The sequence below is a fragment of the Micropterus salmoides genome, unplaced genomic scaffold (genome assembly GCF_014851395.1).
Source record: "Micropterus salmoides isolate LMB-PRFRI ecotype aquatic unplaced genomic scaffold, ASM1485139v1 Ms_hic_scaffold_1, whole genome shotgun sequence".
Lineage (NCBI taxonomy): Eukaryota > Metazoa > Chordata > Actinopteri > Centrarchiformes > Centrarchidae > Micropterus > Micropterus salmoides.
Window position 1 is genome coordinate 57,425,552 of NW_024040040.1, and position 14,759 is coordinate 57,440,310.

Here is a 14,759-nt window from a genome sequence, read left to right on the forward strand (position 1 = left end):
GTCGGCCTGTGGTGATGTCACGGAGCGTCCATGTTTTTATACCGTATGTGATTCAGCTGGTCAGGGGAAGGAGGGGGGGGCCTGAATGGCCTCAGCTGGACTCATTCTGTTTCCTCTGTGACAGTCTGGATAAAGTTTTTTGAATTTTTCCACAAAACTGGTGGACATGGCTGCTGCCAGCTGATTGGCTAAAAACTCTTGACAGGCGCTTCATATGTGATGAAGTTAAGATCATAGATCCCAGATATTTGTAACCCGGCTCTTAATTCCTGTCTGTAAAAGAACAAAACAAAATGAACCGTGAACACAAGAATAAAAAGCTGCGTCGCTAACGCTTCTCATAGCTGTGAGAAACGTCTTGACATGCGAGAAAGGGCCAGTAATAATATGAAGACACAATTGTGAGAAAAGATTTTATAATTGTGAGGAAAAAAACTCACCATTACGAGTTAAAATATTAATCTGAATTTATATATTGGTTGGTGATAATTAGATAAATAGATTAACGATGTTCAGTCCTCATTAAGACCAGATCCCTGATGACACGAATGTAACGGCTCCGGAAAAACGCCACACAGGAAGCGGTCAGTGACATCACACTGAGGCTCCGCCCCACTGTAATGACTCTAAAGACTCTCAGGATCCGCCTGTCGGGCTTTGTGTGATGGAGGTTTTTACACTTACGCCTCCTCTGCTGTGATTGGTCCTTGTGTGGTCAGAGCTCAGTTTTAATTCCAGAGTTTATATTTATAGTTTTATTCTCTCTCGTGTTTGAACTTGCCTGTTTCTCTATAGAGTTCTATTTTAAAGTTTATACACAGGTATAATATTTCTATTTCTGTCTGGCATTCAAACCAGGAGTTCACTCTGACTCCGCCTTCCCAGTGATGTCACTGTGACGTCACGGGGGCGCTCTTGTGCACACGCTCAGTTTGTATCTCGGGTTTCTAACAGTTCCTCAGGTTTCCACGCTAACGGTGCATGAATTTAAACGTACGGTTGTTTTAAAGTTTCCAACAATCTGCTGATGTTTCTGTTCTTTTCTCTGCTGTTTCTGTCAGTGTTTGATGAGATTAATAAAGTTTGTTATCTGCTGCCCGTTCATTGGTTCTCTTTGACCAGGTGACCTACCTGGAGACAGTCCAGGTAACAGCTGATGTCATACAGGTGTTTATGTATCACTGCTTCATTGGCTCCTGTAGGAACATACTGCAACATAGCAAAGTTAGTCATGGAGTTCCACAAGGATCTGTCCTCGGACCAATCCTCTTCACTTTATATATGCTTCCTTTAGGCATATTATCAGGAATATTCCATAAGCTTTCATTGTTATGCAGATGATACTCAGTTATCTATCGATCAAGCGAGATGAAACTCATCAGTTAGCTAAACTTCAAATGTGCCTTCAGGATGTTAAAACCTGGATGACCTGTAATTTTCTCATGTTAAACTCAGATAAAACTGAAGTTATTGCTCTGGGGCCTAAGCACTCCGTGACGCATTATCTGAAGATATAGTTTCCCTGGATGGCATCACCTTGGCCTCCAGCACCACTGTGAGGAATCTTGGAGTTATCTTTGATCAGGACATGTCGTTTAAGTCTCACATTAAGCAAATTTCAAGGACCGCCTTTTTCACTTACTTAATATTGCGAAAATCAGGAACATCCTGTCTAAAATGATGCAGAAAAACTAGTCCATGCATTTGTTACTTCTAGGCTGGATTACTGCAATTCCTTAATATCAGGCTGCTCAAAAAAGTCCGTTAAGACTCTTCAGCTGATCCAGAATGCTGCAGCACGTGTTCTGACAGGAACCAGGAAAAGAGATCACATTTCTCCTGTTTTAGCTTCTTTGCATTGGCTTCCAGTAAAATCCAGAATAGAATTTAAATCATTCTTCTTACCTACAAAGCTCTTAATGGTCAGGCACCATCTTATCTTAAAGAGCTCATAGTACCTTACTACCCCACCAGAGCACTGCGCTCCCAGAATGCACCTGTGGTTCCTAGAGTCTCCAAAAGTAGACTAGGAGCCAGAGTTTCTGGCTCTGGATCTGTGGTTACGAGTCGCCTGCTGACCTCGTGTTCCTGCTCGAAACCCTTTGCCTACAGTTAATGACGTGAGGAAGCACAGGTGAGTTTACTGCTCACAGCAGTCACCTGTCTTCTGTGTGTTTGCTTCGTCTTCCTCCTGCAGCGGACTTTGGGATCCTTGTCTTCCCCGCGTATTTTGATCTGGTCTCCGTCTCAGCCAGACGTTTGCTCGCTCTGCGAGCTCCTTCTTTAGCTCATAGTCACTCCCAAAGTCTTCAGACATGAAGTTCCAGTACAGCCTCTGCAGCCTGGGTCAGCCTGCAGGGGTCAGTGACTGATCTGGTTCTGTACTGGGAACTGGTGTTCCTGCATATGGTGTTCTGTTCCCCACTTGGATCAGCTGCGATGGTGTTGAGGGTGTTGGTCGTCCTGCCTTTAGGACCTCGCCAGCTTCCTCAGGAACCAGCCAGGTCTCCACCTGAACCGACCCTAATCTGCCTCTGAGCTGACCCATAAGCACAAGGTCCACATCCCAGTCCAGCTTCTGACCCTCTTCTTCTCCAGCTTCCCCTGTGTCTGGTCTTAGCTATCTTGACTTTCACTCGGTCTTACGTCTTGTCCGGTCCTACCCGACAGACTTTCAGGGGTACGAGGGGAGCTCAGGGAACGGGAGATGGCTCTGGTCAGGCTGTCAGATTCGTAATGGTGGCGCCCAGTGTCCGACATGTCTCCATCCGTGAGGAGAGACCTTCATTCTGTCTCAGAGTGAAACCTTCACAGGGTCCTCGATAATTTAACTGAGGTTCAGTTTGACGTAAGAACCAGCCCCCCTCCCCCACAGACCGGAACCGTCTGAGGCTTTACACTCTCAGAGCTTTAAATCAGAATCATTCTTAGAAATTGTTTTTGTCATCTTTCCCCAGCAGATGTGGACTGTCAGACTCGCAGGACTCAATATTAACATCTGATGCAGCACGTATGGAGTCTCAGGAGGGACAAACTTCCTCTGAGAACATTTATACGGAAACATATGATTCAGATGTTGCTGAGCTGAGGTCTACAGACCGTCCACAGCCCGAGCCTCTGTGGAAGGCTGAGGGGGGGCTGTAGTTTCTCTCTCCCTCCCCCACTCTCTCTCTCTCTCTCTCTCCCTCTCTCTCCCTCCCTCTCTCTCCCTCTTTCTCTCTCTCCCTCTTTCTCTCCCTCTTTCTCTCCCTCTTTCTCTCCCTCCCTCTCTCTCTTCCCTCTCCCTACCTCCCTCTCTCCCTCCCCCACTCTCTTTCTCCCTCTCCCTACCTCCTTCTCTCTCTCTCCCTCTCTCTCTCTCTCTTCCTCCCTCTCCCCCCTCTCTCTCTTGCCCCCCCCCCCCTTGGAGGAGGAGATGCGTTTCCGCTCAGCATCACTGCAGAGCCGCCAGAGGAGGGAGAGAGAGGAGCAGAGGGGGAGACGACAGGAGGAAAGACTTAAAGAGGAGGAAACGGCAGCAGCAACATGAAGCGACGGCAGCTGAAACAGTGAGAACGTTCTGTTTTATTTGTGTTCAGCAGTGAGCACGCTCGCTCTGCAGCAGCGATCCATTAGCTCTGTACAGTTTCTCTCCGATCAGCTCTGTTCTGTCACGGTGTTACTGACCAGTATTGATCGTCATTCTGATCGATAACTGTATTGATTAGTGTTGAACAGAGGAAGTCTGTCATCATTGTGATGACTGACACTGATTGATCAGTATTGATCCTGCACAGATGTGAGTCAGAGTAGAATCAGTAGAATCCACTCAGCTTGTGGAGGAGCTGCCGTGCATGCTGGGAGACGTAGTTCTGTCAGAGGGTGAGCGTTGCATTGTGGGAGTTGCAGTGTGGTCAGAGCTACGGAGGCCCGGAGGAGTCATGGGAGTCCTGATAATGAAACCTGATGTTAGAAACAGCTGTTTCATGTAAATATCCAAACGGAGAAGGCGGTGCGTTTTAAAACGAGTAAAAATAAACTGCACGCCGTTTCTTCAGTGGAATAAAATAAACAAACCGAAATATTTAAATACTTTAGAGCTAATATTTCTTACTTTGTTTCTAACAGGAAGTTGGTGACTGAGTCCAGGTGAGGTGGCAGTGGGCGGGGATTAGCCCGCCGAGCCGCCGTCTGATTGGTGGGTGGTGATGATCGCAACTGGCGGCCTCCTGCGGATTAACGCGCGGCGACAGGACTCACTGAAGTCCAAAACAAACAAAGCACACGCACACAAGAGGAAGAACAAGAAGAAGAGGTAACAGTACCCGTAGTACCACGCTGTTCAGTATTCCAGTAGAGTCTGCAGGCCAGCTGCTTTTCTGTCTACTGACCCACAATGCACAGCATGAGCCAGAGGTTCAAAGTTCAGTAGAAGCCCAGCTGTATGCAGACTGCATGCAAAAGTAGTCAGGGAAGCTGCAGTACGTAGTAAGAGAACAGTCTGACCTTCAGGAACGTTTAACCTGTCAGCACATAATGATGTCACTTCCTGCCCCCAGGAGGAGCGAGGTGGTGGTGGTGAAGGGCAAGTTGAAGCTGTTTTCGATCGCAGGTCTTGTGGCAGCCCTTGGCATCCTGGTCCTGCTGGTGGGTGCGGTCATGGCGGCTCTGGGCTACTGGCCTCGAGGCGGACTGTTTATCAGCACTCAGCCACAGGAGGGTGCCGCCATGGCCTCAGTGTCCTCCAGCAGCTCCACACCTGCACCTGGTGATGCTCTGGTAAGATCCAGATGTAAATGCTCCGTATTTGTATAGCGCCTTTCTAGTCTTTTCGCCCACTCAGAGCGCTTTTACACTACATCTGCATTCACATTCATACACTGAGCCTCAAAGGGAAACTAACATTCACATACACTGGCAGAACAGTCAGTCCAGGGACAACCGCTGACCTTCCGATTAACGGCCAACCCGCTCTACCTCCTGAGCCACAGCCGTCCCAGATCGAGCCTGGCAACCAGGAAACAGTAGAACATGTCAGGAGGCAGGAGAACATGTCAGGAGGCAGGAGAACATGTCAGGAGGCAGGAGAACATTCAGGGGACAGACGAACATGTCAGGAGGCAGGAGAACATGTCAGGAGGTAGGAGAACATTCAGGGGACAGTAGAACATGTCAGGAAGCAGGAGAACATGTCAAGAGGCAGGAGAACATGTCAGGAGGCAGGAGAACGTGTCAGGAGGCAGTAGAACATATCAAGGGACAGTAGAACGTGTCAGGGGGCAGTAGAACGTGTCAGGGGGCAGTAGAACGTGTCAGGGGGCAGTAGAACATGTCAGGGGACAGAAGAACATGTCAGGAGGCAGTAGAACATGTCAGGAAGCAGTAGAACATATCAGGGGACAGTAGAACGTGTCAGGGGGCAGTAGAACATTCAGGGGACAGTAGAACGTGTCAGGGGACAGAAGAACATGTCAGGAGGCAGTACAACATGTCAGGAGGCAGTAGAACATGTCAGGGGACAGAAGAACATGTCAGGAGGCAGTAGAACATGTCAGGAGGCAGTAGAACATATCAGGGGACAGTAGAACGTGTCAGGGGTAAGACGAATATTCAGGGGACAGTAGAACATTCAGGGGACAGTAGAACGTGTCAGGGGTAAGACGAATATTCAGGGGGCAGTAGAACATTCAGGGGACAGTAGAACGTGTCAGGGGACAGACGAATATTCAGGGGACAGTAGAACGTGTCAGGGGTAAGACGAACATTCAGGAGGCAGTATAACGTGTCAGGAGGCAATAGAATGTGTCAGGGGGCAGAAGAACATGTCAGGGGGCAGTAGAACATGTCAGGAGGCAGTAGAACATGTCAGGGGGCAGAAGAACATATCAGCAGGTAGTAGAATGTGTCCGGAGGCAGTAGAACGTGTCAGGGGGCAGTAGAACGTGTCAGGGGGCAGTAGAACATGTCAGGAGGCAGTAGAACGTGTCAGGGGGCAGTAGAACATGTCAGGAGGCAGTAGAACATGTCAGGGGGCAGTAGAACGTGTCAGGAGGCAGTAGAACATTCAGGGAGCAGAAGAACATATCAGGGGGCAGTAGAACGTGTCAGGGAACAGTAGAACGTGTCAGGGAACAGTAGAACGTGTCAGGGGACAGTAGAACATGTCAGGGGACAGTAGAACGTGTCAGGGGTAAGACGAACATTCAGGAGGCAGTAGAATGTGTCACAGTACATGTCAGGGGACAGTATAACATGTCAGGGGGCAGTAGAACATGTCAGGGGACAATAGAACATGTCAGGGGACAGTATAACATGTCAGGGGACAGTATAACATGTCAGGGGACAGAAGAACATGTCAGGGGACAGTATAACATGTCAGGGGGCAGTAGAACATGTCAGGGAACAGTAGAACGTGTCAGGGGACAGTAGAACGTGTCAGGGGACAGTAGAACGTGTCAGGGGGCAGTAGAACATGTCAGGGGTTAGTAGAACATGTCAGGGGACCGACGAACATTCAGGAGGCAGTATAACGTGTCAGGAGGCAGTATAACGTGTCAGGGGGCAGTAGAACATGTCAGGGAACAGAAGAACATGTCAGGGGACAGTATAACATGTCAGGGGACAGAAGAACATGTCAGGGGACAGTATTACATGTCAGGGGACAGTATAACATGTCAGGGGACAGAAGAACATGTCAGGGGGCAGTAGAACATGTCAGGGGGTAGTAGAACATGTCAGGGGTAGTAGAACATGTCAGGGGACCGACGAACATTCAGGAGGCAGTATAACGTGTCAGGAGGCAGTATAACGTGTCAGGGGGCAGTAGAACATGTCAGGGGGTAGTAGAACATGTCAGGGGACCGACGAACATTCAGGAGGCAGTATAACGTGTCAGGGGACAGAAGAACATGTCAGGGGACAGAAGAACATGTCAGGGGACAGAAGAACAAGTCAGGGGACAGTAGAACATGTCACAGGGGGGCAGTAGTAGTTAAATATCACAAAGAGGACGGTCTACACCTGCTTTCCATAAAAAGTCCATCGAGATATGTTCTGAACTGGCGCTATTATATAAATAAAACTGAACTGAAAGTTGAATTAAACAAAGTTTAATTAAAAGATGTCCTCCACCGTTACATACAATGGAATCACTTTAGGAAAGGACTTTCTTTGAGTCCAGTAGGAACAGGAGAGATTACAGGGACCCAAATCTTCATGCAGACATGTGAGTGCTGGAGACTCGTGACTGAAGGCGCAGGTTTAACACAGCAGAACCAGATGTTGTGTTGAACGTCTCTCTGACTGCTTCCAGGGAGGACAGAGGGGGGGGGGGCCGGGAGTACATGAAGGAGACGACACAGAAGGAGGAGAGGAAGAAGAAGGAGGTGACGATGGATTTAACATCAAAGAAAACATGAACGGGACGACTCCACAGCTTCCACAAGGCTTTCTGCAGGACTTTTTGGACAGGTAAACTCTCTCTCTCTCAGTCTGCTGTTGCTACAATCTTATTTAAGAGTGGCAGTAAATTTAATATGACTCCCTCAGGTGGTTCTAGAAGTCCTCTAGGTTCTTGAAGTACTCAGGGGGTCCTAAGTGTCCTGTAGGAATTTGTATTGGTCAATTACTAGTCCCTTAGGTAGGTCCAGTGGCCCCTTAAGAGGTTGTGTCGGCCTTTTAGGTAGTTCTAGAGGTCTTTAGGAGGTACTTAAGGTCATTTAAATGTCCTACATGAGATTGTTGGGAGTCATTGAGTAGTCCTTTATGAGCGGCTCTCTAGGGAGTTCTAGTGGTCCTTTAAGCTCTCTAGTGGGCTTTTGAGATTGTTGTGGTAATTGAAGCCTCCTGTGTGCGGTTGTATTCATTGAAGAGAGCTTAATGGTCCCTTGGGGGTTCTAGACATCTTTTTCTGGAGTTCCTATTGGTTCTTTAGGGGGGTTCAGGTGTGTGGTTCTAGATGTCATATCGGTGGTGGTAGAGGTCATTTTGGTTTTTGTTGTAATTAAGTTGGGGAAAGCATCCTGTAGAAGGTTGTAGTGGTCATTAGGGGTGGTTCTACTAGTCTCTAATGAGGTTCTAGTTGTCTCCTGGGAGGCTTTAGTGGTTCTTGTTGTAACTGAGGTGGTTCTAAGTGTCTTTCAGGAGGGTATAGTGATCATTTTAGACGTTCTAGTGGTTTGTTTTTATTGTTTTAGTGTGATGACCGTCAGTCAGACTGAGTCAGAGAGCGGCCGGTGAACACAGTGGAGCTTCTAGCAGCTACAGAGCCAGATGTTCCCTCAGGAGCAGGTGGAGGTAAACACAGAGAGAGAACACCGTCACCAGGCGGCACATGAAACATCACGTAGCAACTACTGCAGGTGGAGGTACCTGCTGTCTGACAGTAAGTGTTGGTGTGTCTCCGCAGGTATCTGTACTCTGATAGGCTGAAGGTCTTTGGCCCTCTCATCATGGGCATCGGGATTTTCCTCTTCATCTGTGCGAACGCCGTCCTGCACGAGAACCGCGACAAGAAGACCAAGGTCATCAACCTGCGGGACATTTACTCCACCGTCATCGACCTCCACAGCCTCCGCAAACCCAACTCCTCCGCCCGCCGCTCCTCCGCCAACCCCCTCAATGGCCTCGTTAACTACGTCCAATCAAAGAGCCTGGAGACAAAATCCAGGGCATACCCCGCCTCCCTGATGAGCAGGAGGGAGGGAGGGACGGGAGGAGGAGGTGGGGGTGGTGATGGAGGTAACACAGTGTTCAGTATCTACCGTGAGCAGCCAGAAGCTCCTCCTCCTCCTCCCTCTTCCCAAAGACTCTCCCTCCCCCCCAGCCTCAGCCCCCCCCACCTTCCCACATGCTGGACCTCCCTGCAGAAGGAGGCGCTCAGTTCCTTCACCTTGCCTTTGCGCCACCCACGCCCCCCTGCCCCCCGCAGGAGGCACTCAGCTCGGGCGGGGACGGGCCGGGGCTGGGGTGGGGCCCCAGGAGGGGAGGAGGTGCAGGGGAGAGAGGGGGGAGGCCACAGACAGGAAGAAGAGGAGGTATCTGCACGTCCACCACCTCCTCTGTGCTCCTCCACGCCCCCCCCACTCAGACCATTCCAGGGTTCCTGCAGCTCCTCCAGTCTCCACAGGGAGGCCCCAGGAGGCTCCCAGGCCCTGCTCCTCCTCTCCTCCTCCTCCCTCACCCCCTCCCACCTGTCGCTCTCCTCCCTCTTTCATCTCCTCTTCTCCTCCTCCTCCACGCCACCCCCCCCCCTGCAGGAGGCGGAGCCTGCCGACCGCCAGCAGCACAACAGGTTACAGCAAACTGACGCACGGAGATGACCAATCGTTTGAGTCGATCACGTCACCGCGCCGTGTGACGTCACAGGGTGGGGCTCAGAGGACAGGGGAAGTGACATCACACAGGAAGTACTCCAACAGGGAGAAGCTGAGGATGATCTCACAGGTGGATTCTGGTCTGAGGAGGGAGGAGGAGGCGACCAATCAGGAGCTGCCTCAGTGATAAACAGCACAACTCTGAAGTCATGTGACTTTTTAATGACATCACATCAGGAGGGATTGCGTGGTGATGAAATGGTTAAAGGATTGTGGTTCATGGCGTAGCAATAAGGAGTCTTCCAGCACAGCGTGATGGACTTCCATTAAACAGCTTGTTATCTGACTGAGACGCGGGAATGTTTTTATACTAATCTCCACGTGTCCGACAGGAAATGTTTTGTGTGTGGAGGTCGCCGCACTGGGGGGCGGGGCCACCTGGAGGACAAATAGGGCCACGGCGGGGGGGGGCTTTCATATCCAGGGGAAAACAGAAAAGTTTAACTACTGATTTAAAATGTGTCTTTACAGAAAGAGAACATGTTCAGAACTGAAAGTGTTTTCTGCTGCTGAACGTCAGAGTGGGAACCTTTAACCCTTTAACTCCCGCAGAGCCTCCACAGTAAGGCCACATGACGACAAGCTAAATGTAATGTTTATCTCACTGACATCGTGATGTCTGCTGAAGACAGACCTGAGGAGTTCAGACTCACAGTCACACTTTAAAGACCTGCTTTCAGTTTCTGGTGGTCCTGGCGGCCCCCGGTGGTTGAAAGCGGCAGTGGTTCCATCACTTTGTGTCGAAAACGTCTTGATCTGGTGCGTTGTTTGTTGTGGAGGCGAGTGAAAGAAAGACAAAACTTAATTTTAATAGTCTCTCTTTTTTTTAAACAGCTGTTAGCAGGACACATAGCGACGAGCTAACGCATCTATTTGTGGCTCTGTGAGATTAATAACTGTAACATGACGACGGCGCTCCGTTCAGACACAAGGATACGTGTCATTTTGTTGAGAAAGCTGAAGTTAGCTTTGCTTCCTGGTAATGTCACCATTATAATACATTTTTGACAGTAAAGCCCACCGTGAGGATACCTCCGTCTGCTGGAGACACAGCACACACCTGTTTTGGAGGAAGAGGACCAACTCAGGTAATTTTGAATCTTTGAAATCCCACAGTTCTTTCCATCTGTTGAACGAGTGAGCGAGGTGGACTAGGCTTTTTGCTCACGCTTTATCAATGTCCTATTTCAGCCGTAACCACAAAATATAAGGTAAAAAAAAAAGGGTTAGGGTCCCCAGCTTCCTCCGAACATAGGCTCTGTGTGCCGGAAAAGAACTCCTTGTAGTACGTTAAATTTCAGTAATTACAAGTGAAAATACAAACACTTTTAAAGTCTTTTAAAATCATCAAGTGAAATTTTAGTTTTTGCAGCTCATTCCGTCTGTAGAGAGTTTAGTGTTTGAAGCAGTTATTCCAAACTCAGCTGACATTAAAACATCCTGAGACCTGACAATGCAAGCACTATTACATTGCAACTATTTTAATGGGAGAGCCCTGAAGAGTTTGGATAAAGGCCGTTGGCTAGATAAATGACCTAAAGAATAACAGACATTTAGTTTTGTCAGAGTTTAAAACAGCTGATGTTCGATGAGATCTGAAATGTATCAAAGAACCTGTGGCATATAAAACAGTATCATCTGCATAAAAATGTACATGACAGTTTGGAGTGGCAGAGATAATATAGTTTATGTACATGTTGAATAAAAGTAGCTCTGGCTCAGGAGGTACATCACACGGTTGGCGGTTCGATACCCACCTCCCCCCAAACTTCTCCCGATGCTGACCACGTGAGTGTTAGCTGGCTGGCATTGCTGTGTTACTGGGTGAATTGTATAAATGCAGCCGTTTACCAAGAGCAGAGCCTTGTGGGAAACCTTTACTAACCTGAAGAGCACTAGGTTTTTACCATTTAATGGACATTTAGTCCCAGCAAGGATAGTTGTTCTGGTAAAATAAATGTTGTTCTGGTAAAATAAATGAACATGGGATGTTCAACACATTCAGAAATCAGATTCTTCATTTCTGTATTGAATGACAATGAAGTAAAATGTTGAACAATCAGGAGCAGAGTGGCTGTTAAAGGGTTAAAGGATCATGCGTGGCCCCCCAGTGAGGAAACTGTTCTCTATAAATGTTTCCATCAGCATGTAACTGTTAGAAATATATGTGAGGTGTAAGCTCTGACTGCGTCGTTGTTGTTACTGTGAAGTGAAAGCTGTAGCTAACCGACGTCTTCCACTGCAAGCTAAACTTGCATCAGCTGAACAGCACACCGTCCAATCAGCTGACCCTGCAGGTTCAGCAGTCTATCAGCAAACATGATCAATAACTCCAAATAAAGCACATGAAGTTCAGCTTTGGTGTCAGATCCTTGTGTTGATGCTCCCTGGTCACTCCCAGTTCCACGCGAGCTTCTGGTGAGTTGCTGAACTGAAGCCAGACTGTAGAACGATGCTTCTCACACCTCTAACCTCACTTCATGTTGACTGTAGCTCCAGCAGGGACATCTGGGAGCCAGAATTGGGGCAGCGTGCAGCTGTGAAAGATGAAGCCAGGTCACATCAGATATAAATTATCCTGGCTCCTCATGATGACTGACTGATATGTAGACTTAGATTCCCAAGAGCTGTGTGCTAAAGTGGTTCTAGCATTAGACAGACCAACCTAATAGAACCGCACCCTCCCGGTACAATTACACCTCCACCTCACAAGCACCTCCACCTCACGAGCACCTCACAAGCACCTCCATCTCACTAGCACCTCATAAGCACCTCCACCACACAAGCACCTCCACCTCACGAGCACCTCACAAGCACCTCCATTTTACAAGCACCTCCATCTCACAAGCACCTCATAAGGACCTCCACCACACAAGCACCTCCATCTCACTAGCACCTCATAAGCACCTCCACCACACAAGCACCTCCACCTCACGAGCACCTCACAAGCACCTCCATTTTACAAGCACCTCCATCTCACAAGCACCTCATAAGCACCTCCACCACACAAGCACCTCACAAGCATCTCCATCTCACGAGCACCTCTACCTCACGAGCACCTCACAAGCACCTCCACCTCACAAGCACCTTACAAGCACCTCCACCTCACAAGCACTTCACAAGCACCTCCACCTCACAAGCACATCACAAGCACCTCCACCTCACAAGCACCTTACAAGCACCTCCAACTTACGAGCACCCCCATCTCACGAGCACCTCACAAGCACCTCCACCTCACAAGCACCTTACAAGCACCTCCAACTTACGAGCACCCCCATCTCACGAGCACCTCACAAGCACCTCCACCTCACAAGCACCTTACAAGCACCTCCACCTCACGAGCACCTCCACCTCACAAGCACCTCTACCTCACAAGCACATCACAAGCACCTCCATCTCACTAGCACCTCACAAGCACCTCCACCTCACAAGCACCTTACAAGAACCTCCAACTCACGAGCACCTCCACCTCACAAGCACCTTACAAGCAACTTCGACTCATGAGCACCTTCAACTCACAAGCACCTCCACCTCATGAGCACCTTACAAGCACCTCCAACTCACAAGCACCTCACGAGCACCTCCACTTCACAAGCACCTTACAAGCACCTCCGACTAATGAACACCTTCAACTCACAAGCACCTCACAAGCACCTTACAAGCACCTCCGACTCATGAGCACCTCCAGCTCACAAGCACCTCCACCTCACGAGCACCTCCACCTCACAAGCATCTCACAAGGTACAAGCACCTCACGAGCACCTCCACCTGATGAGCACATCACAAGCACCTCCATCTCATGAGCACCTCACAAGCACCTTACAAGCACCTCCACCTCACAAGCACCTTACAAGCACCTCCACCTGATGAGCACATCACAAGCACCTCCATCTCATGAGCACCTCACAAACACCTTACAAGCACCTCCACCTCACAAGCACCTTACAAGCACCTCTACCTCACAAGCACATCACAAGCACCTCCATCTCACGAGCACCTCACAAGCACCTCCACCTCACAAGCACCTTACAAGCACCTCCGACTCATGAGCACCTCCAACTCACAAGCACCTCCACCTCACAAGCACCTCCACCTCACAAGCACCTCACGAGCACCTCCACCTCACAAGCATCTCACAAGGTACAAGCATCTCACAAGCATCTCACAAGCACCAGAATTGGGGCAGCGTGCAGCTGTGAAAGATGAAGCCAGGTCACATCAGATATAAATTATCCTGGCCCCTCATGATGACTGACTGATATGTAGACTTAGATTCCCAAGAGCTGTGTGCTAAAGTGGTTCTAGCATTAGACAGACCAACCTAATAGAACCGCACCCTCCCGGTACAATTACACCTCCACCTCACAAGCACCTCCACCTCACGAGCACCTCACAAGCACCTCCATCTCACTAGCACCTCATAAGCACCTCCACCACACAAGCACCTCCACCTCACGAGCACCTCACAAGCACCTCCATCTCACAAGCACCTCATAAGCACCTCCACCACACAAGCACCTCACAAGCATCTCCATCTCACGAGCACCTCTACCTCACGAGCACTTCACAAGCACCTCCACCTCACAAGCACATCACAAGCACCTCCATCTCACGAGCACCTCACAAGCACCTCCACCTCACAAGCACCTTACAAGCACCTCCAACTCACGAGCACCTCCACCTCACAAGCACCTCTACCTCACAAGCACATCACAAGCACCTCCATCTCACAAGCACCTCCACCTCACAAGCACCTTACAAGAACCTCCAACTCACGAGCACCTCCACCTCACAAGCACCTTACAAGCAACTTCGACTCATGAGCACCTTCAACTCACAAGCACCTCCACCTCATGAGCACCTTACAAGCACCTCCAACTCACAAGCACCTCACGAGCACCTCCACTTCACAAGCACCTTACAAGCACCTCCGACTAATGAACACCTTCAACTCACAAGCACCTCACAAGCACCTCACAAGCACCTCCGACTCATGAGCACCTCCAGCTCACAAGCACCTCCACCTCACGAGCACCTCCACCTCACAAGCATCTCACAAGGTACAAGCATCTCACAAGCATCTCACAAGCACCTCCACCTCACAAGCACCTCCACCTCACAAGCATCTCACAAGGTACAAGCACCTCATGAGCACCTCCACCTGATGAGCACCTCACAAGCACCTCCATCTCATGAGCACCTCACAAGCACCTTACAAGCACCTCCAACTCACAAGCACCTCCACCTCACAAGCACCTTACAAGCACCTCTACCTCACAAGCACATCACAAGCACCTCCATGTCACGAGCACCACACAAGCACCTCCACCTCACAAGCACCTTACAAGCACCTCCAACTTACGAGCACCTCCACCTCACAAGCACCTTACAAGCACCTCTACCTCA

At 49.4% G+C, this 14,759-nt stretch overlaps 1 protein-coding gene across 1 annotated transcript; it reads left to right on the forward strand.

Moving 5' to 3' along the window:
* Positions 1-3,425: 3,425 nt before the first annotated feature.
* Positions 3,426-11,701, forward strand: LOC119888398 (transmembrane protein 200A-like). Its single transcript, XM_038698989.1, has 5 exons — positions 3,426-3,548; positions 4,108-4,294; positions 4,539-4,782; positions 7,292-7,449; positions 8,387-11,701. The coding sequence occupies exons 2-5, from the start codon at positions 4,188-4,190 to the stop codon at positions 9,297-9,299; spliced, it is 1,422 nt and encodes a 473-aa protein (XP_038554917.1). The 5' UTR covers positions 3,426-3,548; positions 4,108-4,187; the 3' UTR covers positions 9,300-11,701.
* The last annotated feature ends 3,058 nt before the right edge of the window (positions 11,702-14,759 follow it).